At 53.5% G+C, this 22,633-nt stretch overlaps 1 protein-coding gene across 1 annotated transcript in view; it reads right to left on the bottom strand.

Annotated features, from left to right (window-relative positions):
- SPG11 (SPG11 vesicle trafficking associated, spatacsin) overlaps positions 1-22,633 on the bottom strand; it is a 29,545-nt gene that overhangs the window by 1,436 nt on the left and 5,476 nt on the right. The window contains exons 8-39 of the mRNA XM_038147015.1: positions 22,071-22,203; positions 21,813-21,968; positions 21,200-21,378; positions 20,887-21,063; positions 19,689-19,760; positions 18,719-18,846; positions 17,948-18,120; positions 17,101-17,308; positions 16,426-16,629; positions 15,640-15,746; positions 14,778-14,923; positions 14,316-14,477; positions 13,895-13,961; positions 13,288-13,453; positions 12,113-12,291; positions 11,490-11,598; positions 11,124-11,283; positions 10,160-10,378; positions 9,802-10,002; positions 9,368-9,475; positions 8,762-8,921; positions 8,448-8,662; positions 7,359-8,034; positions 6,464-6,600; positions 5,447-5,645; positions 4,195-4,332; positions 3,555-3,688; positions 3,035-3,142; positions 2,383-2,551; positions 1,723-1,811; positions 916-1,071; positions 228-379 (exon numbers count right to left, since the gene is read on the bottom strand). Of these exons, the coding sequence (XP_038002943.1) occupies positions 228-379; positions 916-1,071; positions 1,723-1,811; positions 2,383-2,551; positions 3,035-3,142; positions 3,555-3,688; positions 4,195-4,332; positions 5,447-5,645; positions 6,464-6,600; positions 7,359-8,034; positions 8,448-8,662; positions 8,762-8,921; positions 9,368-9,475; positions 9,802-10,002; positions 10,160-10,378; positions 11,124-11,283; positions 11,490-11,598; positions 12,113-12,291; positions 13,288-13,453; positions 13,895-13,961; positions 14,316-14,477; positions 14,778-14,923; positions 15,640-15,746; positions 16,426-16,629; positions 17,101-17,308; positions 17,948-18,120; positions 18,719-18,846; positions 19,689-19,760; positions 20,887-21,063; positions 21,200-21,378; positions 21,813-21,968; positions 22,071-22,203 (5,387 nt within the window). The remainder of the gene's footprint in view (positions 1-227; positions 380-915; positions 1,072-1,722; positions 1,812-2,382; positions 2,552-3,034; positions 3,143-3,554; positions 3,689-4,194; positions 4,333-5,446; positions 5,646-6,463; positions 6,601-7,358; positions 8,035-8,447; positions 8,663-8,761; positions 8,922-9,367; positions 9,476-9,801; positions 10,003-10,159; positions 10,379-11,123; positions 11,284-11,489; positions 11,599-12,112; positions 12,292-13,287; positions 13,454-13,894; positions 13,962-14,315; positions 14,478-14,777; positions 14,924-15,639; positions 15,747-16,425; positions 16,630-17,100; positions 17,309-17,947; positions 18,121-18,718; positions 18,847-19,688; positions 19,761-20,886; positions 21,064-21,199; positions 21,379-21,812; positions 21,969-22,070; positions 22,204-22,633) is intronic.

Here is a 22,633-nt window from a genome sequence, read left to right as displayed (position 1 = left end):
TCCCTGGCAGTGCCCAAGGCCAGGCTGGACAGGGCTTGGAGCAGCCTGGGACAGTGGGAGGTGTCCCTGCCATGGGAGGGGTGGCACTGGATGGGCTTTACAGTCCCTTCCCACCCCAACCCTTCTGGAATTCTATCTCAAGTCCCTGTAACAGGTTGGGCAGTTTAACCCTTTCCTGCTGCTCCTCTCAGGGGCCTGTGCAGGTACAGCTGCAGAACCTCACTCACTTCTTGGCCACCTCCTCGAACAGGCCGGGCCGCAGCGGCCGCTGCTGCCTGAACTCCTCCAGGTACACGAAGTCCCCCCTGGTGATCACCTGCTGGAACAGAACCTCAGCCCAGTCCGGCAGGAACTCGTAGGCCTCGGCCACGATGGCTGCCTGCAGGGAGAGCAGGGACAGAGAGGGGGATGGCACAGAACGTTCCACACAGGGAACGCGTTGCACAGAACATTCCAAACTGAGAACTCGCTACCGGGGACCTTCTGCTCCACCCCTTGCTGCTGCTGTTGAGAGCAGCTGTGAAACACAGGGTAACAAATACAGCAGAGAAACACAGGGTAGCAAAGCACAGTGAACAACCTTCCTCAGCCCCTGAAGAGGGACAGTTTCCACCATCCCAGCCTGCCCCAAGCCTCCTCCAGCCTGGCCTGGGCACTGCCAGGGATCCAGGGGCAGCCCCAGCTGCTCTGGGCACCTGTGCCAGGGCCTGCCCACCCTCCCAGGAACAATTCCTTCCCATTATCCCACCCAACCCCCTCAGGAAGCCATTCCCTGTGTCCTGTCCCTCCATCCCCTGGGATATAAGGTCGGGGTAACAGCCACAGGCTCTGGGGCCAGGAGGAGGAGCTGAGCGCTCGGGCACGGCAGTGCCCAAATCGTTCCCGACAGGAGGACCCCGAGGGAGCCCAGCTCACCTGGTAGAACCTGGGCAAGGCCAGGATGGCTCCCGGCAGGTCCTGCCTGCCCAGGTTGATGATCCTGGTGCTCTGCCCCGAGCCCAGGAAGTGCAGCTGGAGCGTGATGAGCCGCGTCTGGCGGCGGCAGCGCAGCGCCTGCCGCACACACGAGTCCTGGAACAGAGCAGCTGAGAGCTTCCAGGGCAGCTGAGAGCTTCCAGGGCAGCCTGGCAACATCCCTGAGAGCTTCCAGGGCAGCTGAGAGCTTCCAGGGCAGCCTGGCAACATCCCTGAGAGAGCTCAGAGCAGCTGAGAGCTTCCAGGGCAGCCAGGGAACATCCCTGAGAGCTCAGAGCAGCTGAGAGTTTCCAGGGCAGCCTGGGAACATCCCTGAGAGCTTCCAGGGCAGCCTGGGACCATCCCTGAGAGCTCAGAGCCCTGCAGTGCCTGAGAGCAGTGACAGAGCACTTCAGCTGCACATTCACCGTATCCCATCGGCATTGAACAAAGCTTCATTGCCACAAATACTTCCACCGTAATTACGCTTGGGTTTAAATACTGTAATTGTTGTATCCTTGCTCGTTGAGCTCATGGTCCCTGCCCTGACAGTGGGGAACCCACCTGTGACCCAGGGTTTGTTAAAGCCTGAGCAGGGGCCAGCAGGGCACGCTCAGGTACAGCCACGCTACCTGTGCCACTGGGCTGCAGACACAGATCCCCTGGGCACGGGGCCCTGCACAGCCTCCCCAGGGCAGCTGGGGTGTTCTCCCAGCCCAGCCCACTCCTCACGTGCTCCACAAACCATTCCATTCCATCTCGCTTTACCTTGGAGTAGCTCTCTGCTGCATCAATGAAGAGAGTCACAGCTTTCAGCAGCAGCTTCTTTAAATTTGGGACATCCTGAAGAGACTCCTCTGAAACAGGAAAAAAGAAGGAATAACCAATTATTTATAAAGGTGACAAAGTAAGTTACTTTTAAAACTCCCTCTCAGTGCCAAGTCTGTCTCTGGTGTTGTCTCATAAAGCACCAACAAACTAAACCAAAATTTACGTATTAAAAAAGCAGGAGGGAACTCACTGCCCGTTCAGGTAATGGATCAAAGCTTTGCTGGAGCTTGGGTGAGTGATGGGAAGCTGGAAAGAAACCCCAAGCAGACATTTGTGGCAGATCCCAGCACTGACCACTGCCAGACCCACCCAGAAATCCCTTGGCACAGCTCTGGCTGCCCACGCTGCAGAGCTCACCCCGTGGCTGCCACCCTCAGACACATCAGCACTTCACAGAGCCCCTGCAAGGCCACTGTGTCCCATCCCGTGGGCTGAGGGAAACCTGGCCGTGTCTGCAGCTGCTCCACGGGAACGGCACATCAGCAAGAGCCCTGAATGTCAGAGCCCTGTGAGCACACCGGGCAGCTGCTCGGGGCGGGAGCCTCCCGCCGGCAGCTCAGGACCCCAGGGCCCCCCTCCCCGTGGTTCCCCGCTCACCCCAGGGCCGGCTCTCGATGAGTTTGAGCTGGGTGCAGGCGGCAGCCTCGTGGTTCTGGCCGATCTCCCTGCACATGCTGAAGCACAGCGCGATCATGTTGTGCTTCTCGCTGTCGCCGGGCCGGCAGCGCTTGGTGTAGTCCAGCAGCGCCGCCTTCAGCGTCCCGCTCTGGGCACAGAGGGCACCCTGAGCCACCCTGTCCCCAAAAGGGACCTCTGCACCCTGACACCCAACAGCAGCCCACACCCGTGCTCAACGGGGATGAAAATCCAGCACCTGGGCGCTTCTTGACATACAAATGTCAGCGTGGGGCATTTCTTTATGGCTTACTTCAAACAAAGCTAGGAGTACCTGTGATTTTTAAAACCCCCATGAAACTCTAACTGCAAATAAAAGCAAAGCAGGATGTTAAAACTCTGACAATGCCAAGTTCAAGTTTCAACGCTGCTCTCATTTCTGATTAGGAAAAAATGGTTCAACTAAAATAAGAATAAACCCCAGCATTAATTTATTTCTGTGAAACCTGACTCTCGACTCAGGAAGTAAGTTTTACTCAGGAAGGAGAATGCCCAGACAATTTCAGCCTGTGTAAACTGGGTGTAAATTCCCGATGCAGCCACACAATTCCCTGCACGTTTGCCCCTCACGTACCGGGTCCAGCTTCTTCCTCATGAGCACCTCGAAGTAGTGTTTCTGGTGCAGCAGCTCGAAGATGTAGGTCATCTCATTGTACCTGCCAATGCCCGTCAGCAGGCGCACCTGGGGACACCAGGGCACCTCAGCAGCTGCAGGGGACTGCAACACTCCCCTCCCAGGGCAGCCCTGGCTGCACTCCTGAACCAACCCAAACTGCAGCTGTCCCACACGAGCTCAAAGGGCATCGTTTCAGCTCATCAAAACAGCTGCAAAGCTTTCAGCACTGACACCGCTCCACTGGGCACGTCCCAGGCTCCAGGAGATCCCTCAAGGCAGCAATTAAAGGTGCTCAGTGCCACAGAGCAGCACATATTCCCAGCAGCTGAATCACCACTGGGCAGGCACAGCCAGGACAGGCACAGCCAGGACAGACACAGCCAGGACAGACACAGCCCCTGCCAGCCCTGGGACAGCCCCTGCCAGCCTGGGACAGCCCCTGCCAGCCCGGGACACCCCCAGCCCCACGGACACTCACCACCAGCCCGTACTCCTCCCTGGGAGCCAGGTGCTCCTCGGTGAGCAGCCGAGCTGCCTGCAGCACTCGTGTGATCCCCTCCATGTGACATGTCAGGCTGAAGCAGCTGTGGGCCAGGATCAGCAGCTCTGTAACTGAGGAGCAGAACAATTCCGGGGCTTCAGTTAAAGGGCTAAGGAGGTGAATTACTGCCTCTCTCCAGAAAACACAAGCACAGAACCCCCAGCCTCCTCCAGCCAAGGCTGATGGATGTGTAGCACACCATCACTGCACTGCCTGCCAGCCCTGCACTCAGAAAAGGAAGGGCCCGAGTTTTGCATTTGGATAGAAATATTCAGTTTCTAACTGTGATAAATATGAACAAAGTCACAATGCCCCTTGTGTAACAAACCACCACGACAGCTCAGGCCACTCCCTGGCTGCATTTCCCACCTCTTGCTTAGCACAAAAATCTGAATTTTGTGTGGAAAATAAACCGTTAAGCAACACCTTTATCTACTGTGCACATCCTCAGCCCCACTAATTGCATATCAAACGGGAGATCAGCAGCAGAGGCTCCCCTTTGAGCTGGGAGTTGAAGCCAACGATGGCGCGTTAGTTACACACAGGTTACACCAGGCAGGATCTGCCATTTACTCACTGCACGACAGCTCCCCACGGGGGACAGAGGAGACTTTATCCAGCAACTTCATCCCAACCAAGGTGTGATCCTGGCACAGCTTGGCAAGCTGCAGGAGCTCCTGGCTCTCCACTGCAGGGTTCCAAGCCTGCTTCTGCCCTGTGGCCAGAGAGAGAATTCTGTCAGCACTGCTGATTGTGCAGCTGAGAACTCCTATTATTTTTTATCATTAATTAACAAACTCCAAACAAACCAATCTGACATCACCCAGACTGACTGAGGATTGGGGCTACAATCCTAAAGACACTTTGGGTGTTATTGCTTAAATTTAACAATCAGAAAATACTTTTTTGCCAGTTTAACCCAACAAAATCCTAGTGGACAACCATCCAGCTGCCCCTCATTTCCCAAAGGAAAACAGAAAGGGGAGAACCTTTTGTCATGCTTTACACAGGGAGTACACATGGCATTCCCAAGTCAGATGATGTGGGGCAGGAAGGTTAAAAATCCATCTTTTAAAAAAATATTATATCCATAAAAATGCAACCTTAACAACTACAACACCCCACTGGACACAGGAACAACTACAAATGAACATTTGTACAGAACTTTACATAGGCAGACAATGCTCACAGAGCAGAGCTGCCCAGACAGCCCTGGCTGTGCTGAGCCCTCAGGGACTGAGTGCAGGCACTGCTTTGAGACACACAGATCCCCCCAGAGCCCAAACCTGGCCCGTCCCCTTTGCCCTGTGCACAAACCAAACCCCAGGCACAAACCCAGGAGTGTCCCTTGTGCAGAGACCAAACCCCAGGCACAAACCCAGGAGTGTCCCCTGTGCCCCCAGCACAGCCCAGGTGTGTTCCCTGTGCACAAACCAAACCCCAGCACAGCCCAGGTGTGTCCCCTGTGCACAAACCAAACCCCAGCACAGCCCAGGTGTGTTCCCTGTGCCCCCAGCACAGCCCAGGCGTGTTCACTATGCACAGAGCAAACCCCAGCACAGCCCAGGTGTGTTCCCTGTTTCCTGTGGCCCCAGCACAGCCCAGGTGTGTTCCCTGTTCCCTTTTCCCTGTGCACAGCCCAGGTGTATTCCCTGTGCACAGAACAAACCCCAGCACAGCCCAGGGGTGTTCCCTGTGGCCCCAGCACAGCCCAGGTGTGTTCCCTGTGGCCCCAGCACAGCCCAGGTGTGTTCCCTTTTCCCTTCTCCCCAGCCCAGGTGTGTCCCCACCTGTTCCCTGCGCACACACCAAGCACAGCCCGTGCCCACCTTTTCCCTGGGCGGAGGCCAGCAGCTCGTGGGTGATCTGCTGTGCCAGCAGGGGTGCCACGGCGGCCGGGGGCAGCCCCTGGCAGGCGATGAAGGCCTGGGCTCTGCGGCCGCGCTCCGGCCCGCGCCGCGCCAGGATGGCCCCCAGCACCTCCCGCGGCTCCCGCGCCGACACCTCCCCGAAGGAGCAGCCCAGTTCCTGCAGGAGCACCCAAAACCTGTCAGAGCACCCCTGACCCACCACACCTCCCCAGAGGAGCAGCCCAGTTCCTGCAGGAGCACCCAAAACCCCATCAGGGCATCCCTGACTCACAGCATCTCCCCGAAGGAGCAGCCCAGTTCCTGCAGGAGCACCCAAAGCCTGTCAGAGCATCCCTGACCCACCAGACCTGCCTGAAGGAGCAGCCCAGTTCCTGCAGGAGCACCCAAAACCTGTCAGAGCACCCCTGACCCACCACACCTCCCCAGAGGAGCAGCCCAGTTCCTGCAGGAGCACCCAAAAACCTGTCAGAGCATCCCTGACCCACAGCATCTCCCTGAAGGAGCAGCCCAGTTCCTGCAGGAGCACCCAAAACCCCATCAGGGCATCCCTGACCCAAGGCACCTCCCCTTAATCACAGGTGATGCCTTAGGTTTTCCTGTTTTCCAGATTCTGCATTAGTTTATAACTCTGAACGATCATATAAAGCATCAGCAGCTCTCCTCACAGCTCAGTCCCACAGAACAATCCTTTCCCAGCCCCAGAATCAAGGACCCTGCTGCAGCTTCAGCCCCCAAAGTGCAAACAGGGAACTGAGGGAGCAGCCTGGAGGGTGGGGCTGCATCCCCTGAGCTAAGTTGGACAGCTGTGCTCAGGGTCATCTTGGCACCTCATGCCCAGGAAGCCTCTGACCTTTTCCCACACAAAGGGCTGGAATTTCACCCTCTGCAGCCCCTTGAGGGCACCTGCCAGGACCTTCACCCGCTCACCCTGCCCTCCCCAGCCCCAGCAGGGCTGGCCCTGGCCCCTGGGCTTACCTTGGAGAGCTCGTAGAGGCACAGCACCTGCCTGCAGTAGCCCCTGCCATGGACACACTCCTCTGCCAGGGCCTTCAGCGCCGCCACCACGGCATCATCCCCACAGCCCAGAGGGGTCCAGTCCTCCAGGCTGGATGCTGGGAACAAAAAAACCATCAGTTCCTATCTCACAAAGGCAGACAGCTCCCTGACACCTGGGCAAGGCTCCCAAAACCTGCAGCAATTCCCTACCGCTTCCTCAGACTTTGGAAAGAGTGGTTTTTAAATCTTACATTTGTTTCAGGGTACAAACAATGTAACAGAACACAAATATCCTTGATAATATCTCAGATAGAAAATTTCTAAGCATAAGATTAAGAAAGGGCTCTGCAGCCTTCCTGATGGGTCAGGATTCATTTATGCTCTTCTGTGTCTGTTCAGCTTTACACATCAGTATTAGAAAGGGATGTTGCAGCTGAAACTCAGATAAACATTCTCAGCCTCAGCCTTGCCATTAAACAAGAAACACCGAACCCTTCATAAGGCACAAAAGTCAGAAAAATGTATTAATTAAGGTATTTCATTGCTTCAGCTACAGAAAAAAAAATAGTGGAGTGTTTTCTAAAAGCAGGAGGAGGAAAAAAAATAGTGGAGTGTTTTCTAAAAGCAGAAGGAGGGGTAAAGGCCAGTGCTGCTTTCCTGAACTGAGAGCTGTGGCAAATGAAAGGCTCAGGATGGATGGAAACTGCACACACAACACCCTGCCAGGAGCACACAGGGACACGTGCAGGGCCGGGCCACAAACTCCTTTCAGAAGAGCACTTCTGCAGCAGGGAGAGGAGCAGGAGGAGCTGAGTTTCTGCGGAGGCTGGGGAAGATGCAGAGGGAGGGGAGAGCAGGGCTCGGGGTCACTCACCGCCGGCCTCGGCCGTCAGCAGAGCCCGCACCTCGGGCTGCAGCTGCTCCAGCCCCGCCTCGCCCATGGCCAGGGCCCTGCAGTGCAGCACCAGGGCCACGTCCCTGTGCCACAGCTGGAAGTAGTGGCAGACGCGGGCGGCCTCGTGCACGCTGCCCTGGTCCAGCAGCGTCCCCAGCAGCGCGCCCAGCGCCGCCCGCTCCGCGGCCCCCAGCGCCGCCCGCGGCTCCCGGGCGGGCAGAGCCTGCAGCCCGCAGCGCCCCGCCGCCTCCAGGGCCGGCAGCCTGGCAAAGCAGAACCGCTGAGCCAGGCTGGCAAAGCGCCGGGCACCGGGGCACGGCCCCGAGGCCTCGGCCGGCAGCGCCCGCTCCGCCACGCGGCACTGCCAGATCTGCTTCTCCACCTCCTCCAGCTCCTGCACGGCCAGCCCCGGCTCCTTGGCCAGCCAGTGCCCGGCCAGGGTGAGCAGCAGCTGCCTCTCCAGGACGCTGGCTGGCGTCTCCTGCCCTGAGGAGTCCCACGCCTGGTCGGCCTGCTGGAGGAAGAAGCTCGCTGCGGCGCGGCTGCAGATGGAATGTCTACTGAAGGTGTCGTTGCACTTCTTCCAGAACTCGGCTCGGGTCTGGCTCTGATGCCACTGTCCAGCGTCTCTTAAATGATGGAGATCTCTCAGAACCTGTAGAATCCAGAGGTTTATCACAATTGTCTTTCCAAGAAAGAAAACTCCAGCTCACACAGGATGGCCAGCACTGAAACACTGGATTTAGGGAAGTGCCCCAACCTGCACCAACTCACAGAACTGGTTTGGGTTGGAAGGGACTTTAAAGACCACCTCATTCCACCCCCTGATGGACAAACCCATCTATTTTTCTCCCCAGATTAAACTGCATACAAATAAAACCAGGAAGAGAATGAGGACAGCTGTCCTGCACTCTGCAGCTCGGCACTTACAGCCCGTGTGTTGGGTGCACTTCCACTTAAAATCAAAAATGACTTAACAAAAAAACAAACGTTTCAGGAAGGCTGAGAAGTTGCATCCTCAACGCTGGCAGCAGCAGGAAGAGGTGACTGTCACCAAGTGCACTGTACCTCGTGTGTGACCACGCTGTCCACGGGCAGCTCAGCCAGGGCCGCCACCTCCCGGGCCAGGCTGAACATTCCCTTCTCCTGCAGCTGCTCCAGAATGGAGCTGCACTCCCCCTGGAAGGCCTGCAGGCTGCAGGAGGTCAGGACGGAGCGGCTGATGGAGATGGAGGAGTCCCTCAGGGCCTCGCTGAGGGCACAGAGCCTCTTCAGGTGGGGGCCTGGCTCAGAGAGAACAAAGGGCTCAGGAAAGCCGGGGCTGAAGCCAGGGGAGGCTGAGCCTCCCTCGGGAGTCAGCCCGGCATTCCCGCTGTCCTCACCATCCAGCAGCGGGGTCTCTGCTGCAGCAAGGAGCTGCAGGAGCTGGCCCAGCTCGTAGTCAGTGTGGCACTGCTGCAGCATCAGCTCCAGGAGGAACAGCGCCTGCGAGCGCAGCCACGGCAGCGGCACCGCAGCGGCCGCTCCCCCCGCGGCCCCCAGCTGTGGGAAACAAGGGGTTAAGGCTCAGGGGTGCCCCTTCCTGTGCTTTTGGGAGGGAACGGAAGGTGCAGCAGCTGTGCCCCTCCTCAGGGAGCAGGGAGCTGCCAGCCCCGAGGTGTGCTGAGCTGGGACACTCCATGGCAGGTGAGCCAGGGGCAGGTGGGAGAGCTGAGCAGGGTCAGCAAGGGCCAGGCAGAATTCAGTGTCACACCAACAGCCCTGTCACTGCTGGGCAAGGGAACTGAGCTGCCCGGGCCCAGCGTCCACAAAGGAAAACCATTAAAGACAGGGAACAGTGTCAGTTAGCAGGGAACCAGAAACTGGGATGGAAAGGAAAGACTTGTTACAGCATCTGCACTGGGAGACACAGTGCTGTCACACACTGCTCCTCCTGGCCCAGCTGCCCAATCCCAGCAATGACATCTGGAGAAAACTGATTTCCTTACTTTTGTGAGGCTTTCCTGAAATTTGTCCAGTTTGGTTTTAGCTTCCTTGTACTTTTTACAGTTCATGCAGAGCTCGTACATCTCCAGGATGTGCAGCAAAGGGGAATCCTTTAAGACACAAAACCAGATGATAATAAATTCCCAAAAGTACCTCAATAAATAAAACCTACTTTAAAAAAATCATCTGTTATTTCATTCAATAACTGTAGAATTTGTCTCCCTCAGCAGCAGAACAATGAAGCTTTAATTTATTAAAATTGCATGCAAGGTTGATGTAGGATCTAAAAATCTGTGATAATTGGAAGAACTTCCACTTTGACCGGGAGTTTCAGTGGATAGCCAGGTTACCCTTGGCACAAAGCAAGACAGAGGGGGATTTACAGGCCCAGAAGGTGAGACACATCAAATACACCCCTGAAACCACAGCCCCTCACCTTTAAAAAGAGCTGGAAGCCATTCAGAAGCGTTTTACTCTTCTGCTTCCTCAAGAAGACTTTCCAGATGACAGCGAGGTCCTGCAGGTCCCACTGGTGACCCTCTGCCCAGCCCTGGGCGTGGGCGGCGGCCTCAGCCCTGGTGGCATCATCCCCAGAAGTGATGATCCACACGCAGAGGCAGGAGACGAGGTCGGCACCCTGGAAAGCCGAAGGGAAGGGCTGGCACCTCACCTCCTGCTGGAAGGGGGCACGCTGTGCACAGCCACACAGAGGCAGCTGCCATCCAGCGCAGACAGCCCTGCGGCAGGCCAGCTGTGCCACCAGCCACCCCAGAGGACAGGGACTGCAGACTCACGGGGCAGCAGGCTGCCAGCACGCTGAGGATGGGGGCCTGTGCCCGGAGCCCTTCAGCCAGCAGGTAGCAGCAGGGGCTGGGCTGCTCCTGGCACTGCAGCAGGGTCTGGAACAGGCTCCCCGCGCGGGCCCCGCCTGGCTCAGCACCCAGCGACCTCCCCAGGGCCAGCAGCAGGTGATCCTGCAGCACGGCGGGGAAATCCTGCAGCAGGGGAATGACCTGGTGGAAAAACAGCACCGGAGCCTCGTGAGGCCAGACAGGAGAGGGCGGGAGGGAAGCGCTGAACACACAAAGGCAAAACACCCTCCAAAGTCAGTTCTTAGAACAGCTTTGGAGACCTAGAGAGGAAAAAGGGTTCTGTAGGTGGGAATTATTCTAATGAAAGCTCACGCTTTTCCACAAAGCTCTAATGTCTCCTAGGGAGCCTCAGCTCTGTTCTCTCTTGTACTGCAGTGACAGAGCATGAAAAGGGTCTACTCGGGTGCTTTTGTGGAGTTTCAGATTCTTCAAACCAACAAGCAGATCCAAGTTAAAAGCCTGGGGCTGCTAAGCACCATATTACCTGGAATTTCCCATTTAGCTTCCTCACATGACTTTTCCCAACTGCTTTTATTGGAGTGTTTCATTCATTTTTAAATCACATTCAAAATCAAAGGGTGGAAAATTTGGATTCTCAAAAGTTTAAGTATCTTTACCAAAAAATCAATTTGAGTTTTGAAAGGAAAGATGAGTGGCTTTATTGTAACTTACACTGAACATCTGGCAACTCTCCAATTAAAAAAAAGCAATAACTACTTGAGTTTAAACTAAATTTACAAGTGTGGCTGCAAGGGAAGGGCTACCACAGTCCCAGGGTATGGAGATCCCGAGAGACCCAAAACCCAGGGGCTGGTGAGGCTCCTGCTGTCTCCACTCTGGGACATGCTCTTGCTCCAAGCCTCAGTTCAGTGCACAGGCAGCTCACCTGGGCTGGCTGGTGGCCGTGGAGCTGGGTCTGGATGAGGAACTGCAGCCACTCGCTGGATTTGGCACATTCCCTCAGGAAGGACGTGCTCAGCTCCAGGCCATGGAGCTTGCAGAACTGCATGACCAAGGACCACTGCCTTCTGGAGCCACTGGATGTCCTGCACAGAATTCAGAGAGCTGCAGCACGTGCAGCAGCTGCTCGGGTGTGAAGTGACCCTGGGGCTGCCTGCAAACAGCACCAGGGGGTCACTGCAGCCAGGTCATGTCCTGTGCCGCCCTCCTCGGTGTCACCTGACACTCAGACAACAGAAGGCACTGCTCAGCCTCCTTTCCCAGGTGAGCCCCCAAAGCAGGCTGCTCTCACCTCTTTATGCCTTGCTGCTCAATGGCTCCCCAGAAGGCCTCTTCCAAGGAGGGCAGAAGTGCTGCTGCTGCTGCCTTTTCACCATCAGCCAACTTTGTTAACTTCTCAGCTGTTTAAAAGAACACATTCCTGAGGTGCTACTGGCATCAGAGCCAGGGCAGCACTTGCAGGAGTAGCTTCCTAGCTGGGAAAGCAGACAGCCCTGGAGTTAGAAATTCAACTTTCTGGAGTTATTTCTAGGATAAATTTAATTTCCCTACAGCTTTGAACACCTGATCTCCCTGCAGGTATATGACAGGAAGGAGAAAGGAGATGTGGCAATGTACTTTGTCTAACTCTCTGTAGTATCATTACAGCTGAACCTCACTAGTATCAGCCTCAGGCAGCTGCTGGACCGTGTCTGTCACACCCTGATACAGGCTGTATCAGTCCTCCTGCCTTATTTGGCACTACAGGATCAAAATGCACCTTTCAAAATCAGTAAAGAAACAGGAACAAAAGAACAGCAAAGTTCTTCCACGCTTTTACTGCAGTGCTGAGCCCCCAGGCAGCACCTCTGCATCCCTCCCTCCCTTCCCAAGGAACCCACAGCAGCCATGCCAGGCAGGCAAGGACAGCCTTACCCAGGGAGTCCCTGCTGGAGCTGTGGCTGGAGATGAGGCTGGCAGCTCTGAGATCCACGCGCAGCCCCAGGCTGTCCAGCCCCAGCAGCTCCAGGAAGCACACGCAGGCTGCAGCCACTGAGGGGACACCAAAGGAGCTCAGAGCCAACACCCGGGCCTCCCGTGCCGCCTGCTGGATCCTGCCAGGAGCCACACACACGAGTCAGCCACTCCCTGCACCACGGAGCTCAGCCTCCCCTTCCCAGACAAGCCCTGCAAGCCCTTCCCCAGGCAAACAAGCACCTGCAGGGTTTGCTGAACTCCGAGCCATCAGCACCAAAGGGAACTAGGAGCCAAAAGTTCCACATTTGTAAAAAATGTGGGGATGAGAATGAAGGCTCACCCGTGATGAGCAGAGTTTGTAATTTAATATGTTTATCAAAAACTAAAGGCAGTGGAATTGGTGTTATTATTAACAAAACACCCCCTCAGCAGCTGAGGGCAGAAAGAGCCTCTGCAGAGCCTACAATCCACTGCAGCACCAGGAACCCGAGTGTGACCTGCAGATGGTGCTAAGAGAAAATGCACCCAAAGGGTTTTTCCACAGCAGTCACTGAAATAATCCTGACTCTCTCTTAAACCATGACTCCACATTAATCTGTGTTTCCCTTCTTGCCCCAGTTTTACCTGTTCACACAAGAGAAACTGATCTGTGTGGAAACGATGGAGAGAAACAAACAGTGACTAATACACAAACCAGACAGGAACAAAGTGATTTGCTGTAATTCCCACACTAAACAGCAAATTTCCTGTATTCAAGTAGGATGTGTCACTTGACTGTACCCTCCTGAACACCTCATTTTGAAGCTTCAGCCAGGACATTTAATTCCATCAACCTCCAGTGCATTTTTTGCCTTACTAGTTAAACTAAAGAAGCATCACCACTTGGAAATGTCACAGAAAAGGGGCATCATGCTCCTAAGAAGTCACCTCCTAAAGGAGGAGCCCACCCACATCTGATCTGACTGGAATATCTCCCTCGCTCCCCTCGTGCAGATTTATTGAGGTAACTCCAAACAAAGCTGGCCTCCTTTCAGTGATACCTGATTTCTAACCTCTAGGACACCCCCAATTCCACTGCTGAGCACTGTGTGCTGCTGGGGAGGATGGACTGCCTCCCTGCTGAGGACACTCACAGCTGCCTGGGGGTTTTGCTCCTGGCCAGCTGCTGGCCCAGGAAGGTGCCGAAGGCGAAGGCGGGGCGGCCGTGCAGCAGGTAGAACAGGAAATCCAACCTCTCCAGCACGGCGTGCCTGCTCACCAGCTCGGGGCTGGAGAAGTGGGGCAGCTCGCTCCAGGAATCTGGAACGACAGAGCAGCACTGTCAGGGACACTCTGCACCCCCAGCAGCAGCAGTGCCTAGCTGCAGAACCTCAGGGGAGAACCTAACGCGCCCCTCGGGCCCTAGGTCACAGCTGGGCACGTCCAAAGCCACTCTGAAACCCCACTCCTCCCTGGAAAAGCACAGCTCTGCACCACCTCGGCTTGCTTGGAAAAGAAAACATTGGTTTTCTACCTTATATTTAGGTAATTTTCTATATTTGGAAAAAGTTCTGCCAGTGAAGAGCTTAATGCGACAATCTGGAATTCTAGTTCAAACCAGAATTTCAGTAAATTACACTGTTTTTCTTGTGAGAGAAACGGCCTTTTGAGTAAATTTATCTGCTAAATAATTCCCCTGGAAAGTAATTTATCTTAGGTGCTCAGGCTAGGAAAGCATGTAGACCTTGGCAAGGGACATACCTGTCACAGCGAGAGTGTTTGTTGACTGCCAGCCAAACAATTTCGTGGGATCAAAGGGCATTAATGACTGAAAGATCAGAAACAAAATAAACTGAGGCAGCTTAAGAATTTCACATCACTGTCCTGTAACTCTCAATTTCTAATTCTCATACCGTTACAAACATTATAAAATTGAAATATTGTAATTTCTGCACCATTAAACACCCTGCCCACTGAACACTGAGAGAACACCCCTGTCAGACATTCCAGCACTGCAACCTCACAGCGGGGAGAGACCACTTGAAAAAGCAGCTCAGGGTGAAGCTGTCAACTCCAGCTCCACATCAGGGATCCCAAAGAAACAACCCCCGGCCCCCATGCCCAGCTTTAGCTGCAAGCAAAGTTCCCTGTCCTCGTGCCCTGCCCAAAGCACTCCGTGTACCTGCAGAAGGTGGTAGAGAGAGATGTCAGGAGGCAAAATCCCATGAGCAGTGCAGGGGGGAAAGAGAGCAGCCTTGAGCTTGGGGTAAGGGGTCAAGGCCATCTTCAAGAGCTGTGGATCAACCTTCTTCAGAGGTTTTTCTGTATCTTCGTTCTGAAGGACCTACATTGCAAGCAAGCAAAATTAATTAGGAGGAAACTGCATTCAACAGCAACAAAACAATTTTGGGGGGGTCCCAATCTACCCCACGGGAATTTCACAACACAGAAAGCATCATCTTTTTTCCTGTAAAATGCTTTTAAGCTCTATCAGACCCATGTTCCCCAGCACCTGATGCTGCAGGTGACTGTGCTGTGGATCAAGGATCTCTGGTTGTGCCCTCTGCTCCAGCACTTTTCTATCACAGCCATGAGTGCAGCACAGGGAGCAGCAGGACAGGGGGGTCAGGGGGTCAGGCAGTACCTGGTCGATGCCCCCAGGCCCATAGACTGTGGTGGCCAGGGCCAGCAGGGTCCTGCCCTCCAGCAGGATGCTGCTCACACCCCCCTGGCTGCTGGGAATCAGCATCTGAGCATTGGCCAGACTGGCCTGGAAAATCATCTTGGGATCTTAAAAGGAAAAAAAAAAGTGACATTTAATTCCACATAAAACCAGTATTAAACCATCAATCACACGTTACAGCTGTCCTCTGACTGTGAAAAATGCTGAATTTTCTACTTTTTGTTGTCCATACTGGTCTCCTTCACTTTGCCTACAAACACAGAGCAGATAAGCTAAGGTTTACCAAGCTTTGCCTACACAGATAGGCTAGGCTGGGCTTGAGCCCCACAGTTTAGCACTGGAGTGGTTCCATTCTTTATCCTACACTGACCACGCTTTCCAGAAAAGCTTCACTTGGGATTGGCTTTGTCTTTTGTTGACGTGTGACTCTGCAGAAGATGAAATGGTTCAAAAGTGCCATGAGCTAGGGGCACAAACTCTACTGGCTTTCAGTGAAGCAAACACACGACCCCAGGGCAGAGAAATGAAATGCACCACAGGCACTAGAGGAAGGGTGAGTTTAATGGGATGTGTGTTTTCTCACGAGTTCTCCTCCTGCTCAACGTTGGCAATGTAGCTGAACTGCAGTAAGGATGACTACACACAGAGTGATTCTCACTCCTGGGCAGCCTCCTGATCTTTAAACACAGTTCAAGCAGGAATTCCAGATTTCAGAGACGAGGAAGTGATGGACAGGGGGTTTGCAGCAGAGCAGAGGTTTAATCCAGCTGTGCCAAGCCCTGGGCTAGGGCAGGAACATCAGCCCCTCCGGAGCAATTCCTACCTCGGGGATTGCTGGCAACCCCTCTGCACTGCACCAGGAACTCAAACCAGGGGTGTGCTTCCTGCAGCTCCCTGTTACCCAGGACAGGGCAGCTGGAAGGGGTCAGGCTGGAAAGAAATGAGCAGCACAGTGAGAATACAGCATTGGTACCACTGCTGGAACACAGCATTAAAGACTGGAGCATCCCACGGGTGTCAAAGCCAAATACAAGTGGTTAGACAAACACCCAGAAAATGGTGAACTGGCTTTTTTTCTGGTCCACATCCACAACTCTGGTAATTCCAGGGTTAGACTGGAGCTAGAGCTCAGAAGTTTTAACTGCCAAGTATCCATTAAGTGGGAAGCATTCATATAGCTCCAATAGCTACTACTGCTACCACCTTCAAACCCCAACTAACCCTAGATTAGGTGGAAACCAGCAATTTCCTTACCTGTGAACATATCAGGAGTCAACTCACACTTGTGCTCAAGAGAGCTTCTGAATTCTGCAAATTCTGAGTTTCTGAAGAGCAACTTGCCTTGGCTCATTTAGGGTTGTATTGCTTACAGCATTATACTAATTACAGCTGTAATTGTTTCCTTTCACGACTGACACGCAAATTAATATTAAGACAGTCTGAATAAAGCTTCAAAATACAGCTTAAAATCTCACACACTGCCCCAGAGTTTCTGCTAAATGACACTGCCAGGGCTGAGGAAAGCTCTCCCCACCAACTGTTCAAACTGTGCTTCCTTCTTTAAATCTGGGATCCCTCGTGGGGTTTGAGGGATGGGAAGCTTCCCTACCTGTAATAGTCCAGGTAAGTGTACAGCAGGTACTGCAGGCTGTGCTCCAGGCAGTGGAGGACAAACTGAGCGTGGAAGTCCAGGCCACTGGCAGTGCTGTATTTGGGAACAGGGTGAGGATTCTGCAGGATTCCCCCCAGGCACGACAGCCTCTGGAGCAGCAGCTCAAAATCTTCCAGCTCAGAAGGGACAAAAATTCCCTTTCTGTCAGAAGAAAGCACAGACACTGATCACACACAGCTCTCCTAGACCACTTCTGATGGTGCTTCCAGCTCAGAATTAGAGCAGACCTTTCCCTCCCAGGGATTCATTCCCTGCTGAGGCAAACACAGCCAAAATCCATCTGCCTGTGCCCCAACAACACTGTGGTTACTGCAGGGCACTGCCCAGAGCAAGGTGTGAGCAGGGAAATGCTCAGGATTTGCTCCCTGCGTTCAAGTGGGCATCAGGAATGTAACCACTGGAAACATCCAAGGGCTGAGGGAGGAGGGCTCCTGCTCTCCTGGCTCTGTCTGTTGGCAGGAAACTGAAAGCAGGAGACTAAAATCACGTTTACCAACGGATTCATGCTGTTTCCAAAAGAGCAGTATAAAAACTAACATGTATCAAAGATTACATTTCTGATTTTGGTTTCACACAGGAAGGAGAGAGAGCGTGAAGCCCTGGGGGCCCTACCTGGCCAGCTTGTTGAGGATGTCCTGTCTCATGTAGGGGCTGCACAGGGTGCTCCTGTCCACGATGTCAGGGCTCAGGGGGGGCCAGGCAGCTCGGTCACACGGAGCCTGGCTGGGCTCTGCCTCCTCGATCCAGGAACAAACACTCAGCCAGTCATGCTGGGCTGTCAGGTGCATCCAGAGCACCTCAGGGCTGCAGCTCTTGAGTTCTGTGTTTTAGAAAGGCAAATGGATGAAACCAGCACCCACAAACACTCCTGAGGGAAATACTGGTGTTTTCTCACACACAATTGTGCAATGATTTGGGCTGGGACCTTAAAGAGCATCCAGTGCCATGGCAGGGACACCTCCCACTGTCCCAGGCTGCTCCAAGCCCTGTCCAGCCTGGCCTGGGCACTGCCAGGGATCCAGGGGCACCCACAGCTGCTCTGAGCACCTGTGCCAGGCCTGCCCACCCTGCCAGGGAACAATTCCCAATTCCCAATCTCCCATCCATCCCTGCCCTGTGGCAGTGGGAGCCATTCCCTGTGTCCTGTCCCTCCAGGTACCTATATTTAATGAACAGTTGCCATGAGATCAAGGGCATTGTTCCAGCTTTTGGAGCCTCACGTTGGCAGAGCTGGAAGCACTTCCCCAGGGGGTGGGACAGGACATGGCAGAGGGTGGCAGAGGGTGGCATTCACATGAGGCAAGTCCCTTCCAGCTACTTCCAAGCCCCTGTCCACAGGAGGAGCCCAGAGCCAGGATGGAACAGGGTGGAGCCCACTGTCACCCACTTTGAGTGACAAACACAAAGACCTCTGTGGCTGCCCACACCGCTCCCACAGCCCCAGAGGCACAGCACTTGCCTTGGCGTGGCTTCCAGGGCAGCAGCACCATCTCCTGCAGCAGCTGCTCCCAGCACAGAGCCCAGCTGAGGCTCACCGTGAGCCAGGGGGCTCTGGGGCTGGCCCAGCCCAGCTGGGAGCCCAGCACTGCCCGGGGCCCCGAGAGCTCCTGCTGCCTCCTCCAGCTGCTGCACCTGCAACAACGGGCTGGGCTCAGGGGGGCTGGGGGGCTCAGCAGCCCCAGCACAGCAAACAGCACCTGGGGAAGGCTCAGCAAAGCCCCCAGCCCGCCACACCAGAGGGACTGAGCTGAGCTCGAGGGTTGAGAAGTAAAGAGCTGCCTGGTTTTTCCAACAAATGATGAGTATCGTGACAGTTTTACCATTATTTAACTGTAAAATTATTTTCTGGGTTATTTGGTTTGCTGTATTAAAGACATCATAGATCAAAAGCAGAGCAAACATCTGAACACGAATAATTGAGCAGTGATTCTAATATTATTATTAAAAATGCTTCGTTTGAAGCAGAAGAGCTCTGTCACCCCCACAATAGTTTGTCATGACTCACACAGCAGTTTGTCACGAGAGAACATGACAGCAACTGCCACAGGAATGAGAAGATTACTCAGTCCCCACACTGCCTCTGATTTCTGCAAAGGAACACCAGTGTGAAATCAGTGAAACTAAAGACTGTGTTTGTTAGTGCAGTAAATCTTACAGGATGTAGAATACAGCACATTTTAAACCCCATTAATGCTATGAATTAATAATTAAAATTAATAACCCACATTACCTGGAAAGAGACTGAGTCTCTCTGTTTTCCTGGAAGCATTCTGAGTAGAAGCTTTCAACCTGATGCACAAAGTCTATAATTTTCTTCTCTTCTTCAGAAAAATAATTTTCTTCTCGTAAGACTTTCACCTTCAATTAAAATTAGAGCGTTACCTCCACCTGTTAAAATATTACCTCCAATTGCCCCCAATTTTTTTCTCTATCTTTAATCTATTCAAGTTGTAAATGATCCTGCAAGTGCAAACAATTAACCAACTGTAGGGAAAAAAATCTGGAAGCAGAGGGCAGTGCACTTAAATGACAAGAGGACTCCAGAGTGTGTGAGAGAAGCAGATCAGAGCAATGAATGACACTGTAACAGATGCAAAGGGACAGGGATGCTCCAGGAATGCCATCAGGAGGGTGCAGGCACAAGCCCTGGCTGTCCCTGCTCTCAAGGTCAGTGCAGTCAGGGGTTTCTTGTCAGACTAAGCTTTTTCCTGACCCAGAAATGGGGCAATTGAGAGGTGTTTTAATAATTTTTATTCCATTTTCAGTCTCATGTGAAGGGTGAGACAATACAGATGTTATAATTCACAGCATCACAATCAGAAGCCAACTATTTCCTAATTACACTATAAGTGTTTCTTGGCCTGTTAACTTTTACCACACTATACTGTAAATACCTTAAAACCAATTATCTAAAATTACCCCTCAAGTCCCACTGCAACAATCTTTCATAATTCTGTCTTTAAAACATCTGGTCTTTTTGTAAGACTATCCTTTGAGACTTATTTCTAGTTCCATTTCCCTCTCACCAATGTCTGTCCTGTTCCACAACATCTCTAACTCAGCATTTCTTATCTCCAAGTTTACACACAAACACACACCACGAGAGCCTTCTATCCAGGTTTGAAAGCTTTCTATAAATCCACTTCCCAGTCTCCCTCAGCACAAGCCCAGCCCAGGCTGCAGGGCTCAGCTGCACTCACCAGGAGCTCCCTGACGTGCTTGTCCTGCGTGTGCAAGCAGATCTTGTGCAGCTCCTGCTTCACGTCCAAGCCCTGCCACAAAGAGACACTCACTGAGAAATGTGCCCACAGAATGCACTGAAAAAATCCACACAGGATGAACACAGCTGCTTTCCTCCCAAAGCACACAGCTCTGGCAAACAGGCTTGTGCCAGCCCCTGCGCCAGCTCCTACAGGGATGTCCTGCTGTCCCCAAACCCTGTGGCCCCTCCCCAGGCAGAGCCACCCTCCCTCTGCTGCTCAGCAGCTCAGCCAGCACACAGCCCCAGCCAGGCTCCCTCAGCACCCCTCAAACCAGCCCATTCCCACTGCAATCCCACCTGTTTCTGGGGAACCAACCCACCCCAGGACCTGAGGCTCCCCGTGCCCTGCACGGTCCCAAAGCAGAGTGACCACCCCACCACCTCTCACCCTGCACAGCCCCAAAGCACAGTGACCACCCCACCACCTCTCACCCTGCACAGCCCCAAAGCAGAGTGACCACCCCAACACCTCTCACCCTGCACAGCCCCAAAGCAGAGTGACCACCCCAACACCTCACACCCTGCACAGCCCCAAAGCACAGTGACCACCCCAACACCTCACACCCTGCACAGCCCCAAAGCACAGTGACCACCCCAACACCTCACACCCTGCACAGCCCCAAAGCAGAGTGACCACCCCACCACCTCACACCCTGCACAGCCCCAAAGCAGAGTGACCACCCCAACACCTCTCACCCTGCACAGCCCCAAAGCAGAGTGACCACCCCAACACCTCACACCCTGCACAGCCCCAAAGCACAGTGACCACCCCAACACCTCACACCCTGCACAGCCCCAAAGCAGAGTGACCACCCCACCACCTCTCACCCTGCACAGCCCCAAAGCAGAGTGACCACCCCAACACCTCTCACCCTGCACAGCCCCAAAGCAGAGTGACCACCCCAACACCTCACACCCTGCACAGCCCCAAAGCACAGTGACCACCCCGACACCTCACACCCTGCACAGCCCCAAAGCAGAGTGACCACCCCAACACCTCTCACCCTGCACAGCCCCAAAGCACAGTGACCACCCCAACACCTCGTGCCCTGCACAGCCCCAAAGCACAGTGACCACCCCAACACCTCTCACCCTGCACAGCCCCAAAGCACAGTGACCACCCCACCACCTCTCACCATGTTCCTCAGCAGCTCTGAGGCCTCCCTGGTGCTGCCCTTCAGCAGGCAGTCATAGACCAGGCTCAAACCTGTCTGCAGAAACTCCTGCAGACTCTCAGCAGGATGTTTCTGCCTTCTGAAGAAGATCTGGGCCTCTGGTATTTTGTTGCTCAGGATGGCCTCAGCAATGACTTCCTAAAGAGAAAAACACGGAACAAACCAGATCATCCCTATGCTGATTTTCTTCCCCAGTACTTTAAGGTATTTCCACATAAATGACCTCCTCACATAAACTCCACCACAGTAATTAAAACGGGGTTGTCATTTTCACCTCTGGTGTCAGTTTTTCCCATTCCTGGCTCTCCTCTATCTCAGGCAGGTCTTCATCCAGCTCAGCTCCCGTGTGCGCCGGGGTCACCGCTGGGCGAGGGTACCTCCTCAGGAATTTCCTCAGCTTAATGATGTAATCAGTTAAAATATCTGCAGCCTGCTGCAGGAACTCATCAGGCTCTGCCAAAAGCATCCAAGTCATCAGTTAAATGGGGACGAACAGGCAGGATTTTAGTGTTTAGCAATGCTGAATTAATAAATGTGCTGGCTATGATTAATAAACAGACTCCCCTCAGAGGGAAGAGCACATCAGCTCTGTCCCCTGTGCAGGCAGTGACAGCCCAGCACCCTGTCAGGACACAGCCACAACCCCACAGAGCTCCCTGCCCTCACTGAGGGGTTTTCCTGCCCAGGGACCAGTAAAGGAGAACTGAAATTTTGTATTAATCCCACCAATTATTCGTCAGGTAAGTCCAATCTAAAACACTCACTTAATTCTAGTATCTTTATGGTAATCCCAGGCAAATTCGAGTTTTTAATTAAAAGAATGAGCAGTTCTTACTAACCTAAATGATGACACATTACTGGCTATGACCCAGCAGGAGTGACCTTACCCTCTGTGTGCACAAAGATTTCCTCCAGCTGCTTGGTGAGGAAAGTCAGGGTGAGGTTCAGGAGCTGCTCAGAGAAGGGCTTGCTGTGAGGCTCCATATCATTGTCTTGGATTGCTGAGCAGAGCAAGTTGAGAGCTGGCCTGAGCTCCTCCAAATCTGCAATGGTTCCAGAGACAGCTCACACATCTGCATCCTGCACTGAGCCACGGGGAGGGAGGGATGAAATAAACCTCTGAGCAGCTGAGGATCTCCACTTACTCCTCAGGTAAGACTGGGAGGCAGCACCCCCAGGGTGCTCAGGCCCAGGGCAGGCTGCAGACAGACTGAAAACACTTTCTTTGCTTTTTAAAAACAAGTCCACTGTGTCCAGCTGGCGATTCTCCAAACCTGCCTAGACAAACAGAAACAGAACAATTAAGCATGGATTTACACCCATACACCATGCACTTACTGCTGGCATTCTTACTCCATCCTCAGTGACACACACAGAAAACCAGAGGGGATTTAAACTCTGTGTGCAGGACCTGGAGCAACAAGGTGACCTGCACAGGACCTGCCAGGCTCTGCTCAAGCCCTGCCCTGCATCTTCACACACAAAAGGTTATTGCAGCAATATGAAGTAAATGCTATGAGAATCAGGACTCTGAATAAGCTTACAGCAATTTTATAATAACAGCACAATAAACACACAAATCTAGTTCCAAGGATATCTTCTCATATTTAACATTTTGCAAGGGACCAAAAACTGCTGCAGAAACTGGCAAAATTGCTTTTGGGTCCAATGAAGAGGGAATTTTGAGCACTGCTTGGTTCTCTTTTAT

The sequence above is a fragment of the Motacilla alba genome, chromosome 10 (genome assembly GCF_015832195.1).
Source record: "Motacilla alba alba isolate MOTALB_02 chromosome 10, Motacilla_alba_V1.0_pri, whole genome shotgun sequence".
NCBI lineage: Eukaryota > Metazoa > Chordata > Aves > Passeriformes > Motacillidae > Motacilla > Motacilla alba.
The sequence above is the reverse complement of the archived record's forward strand: the minus strand, read 5'-3'. Positions and strand labels throughout refer to the sequence as shown.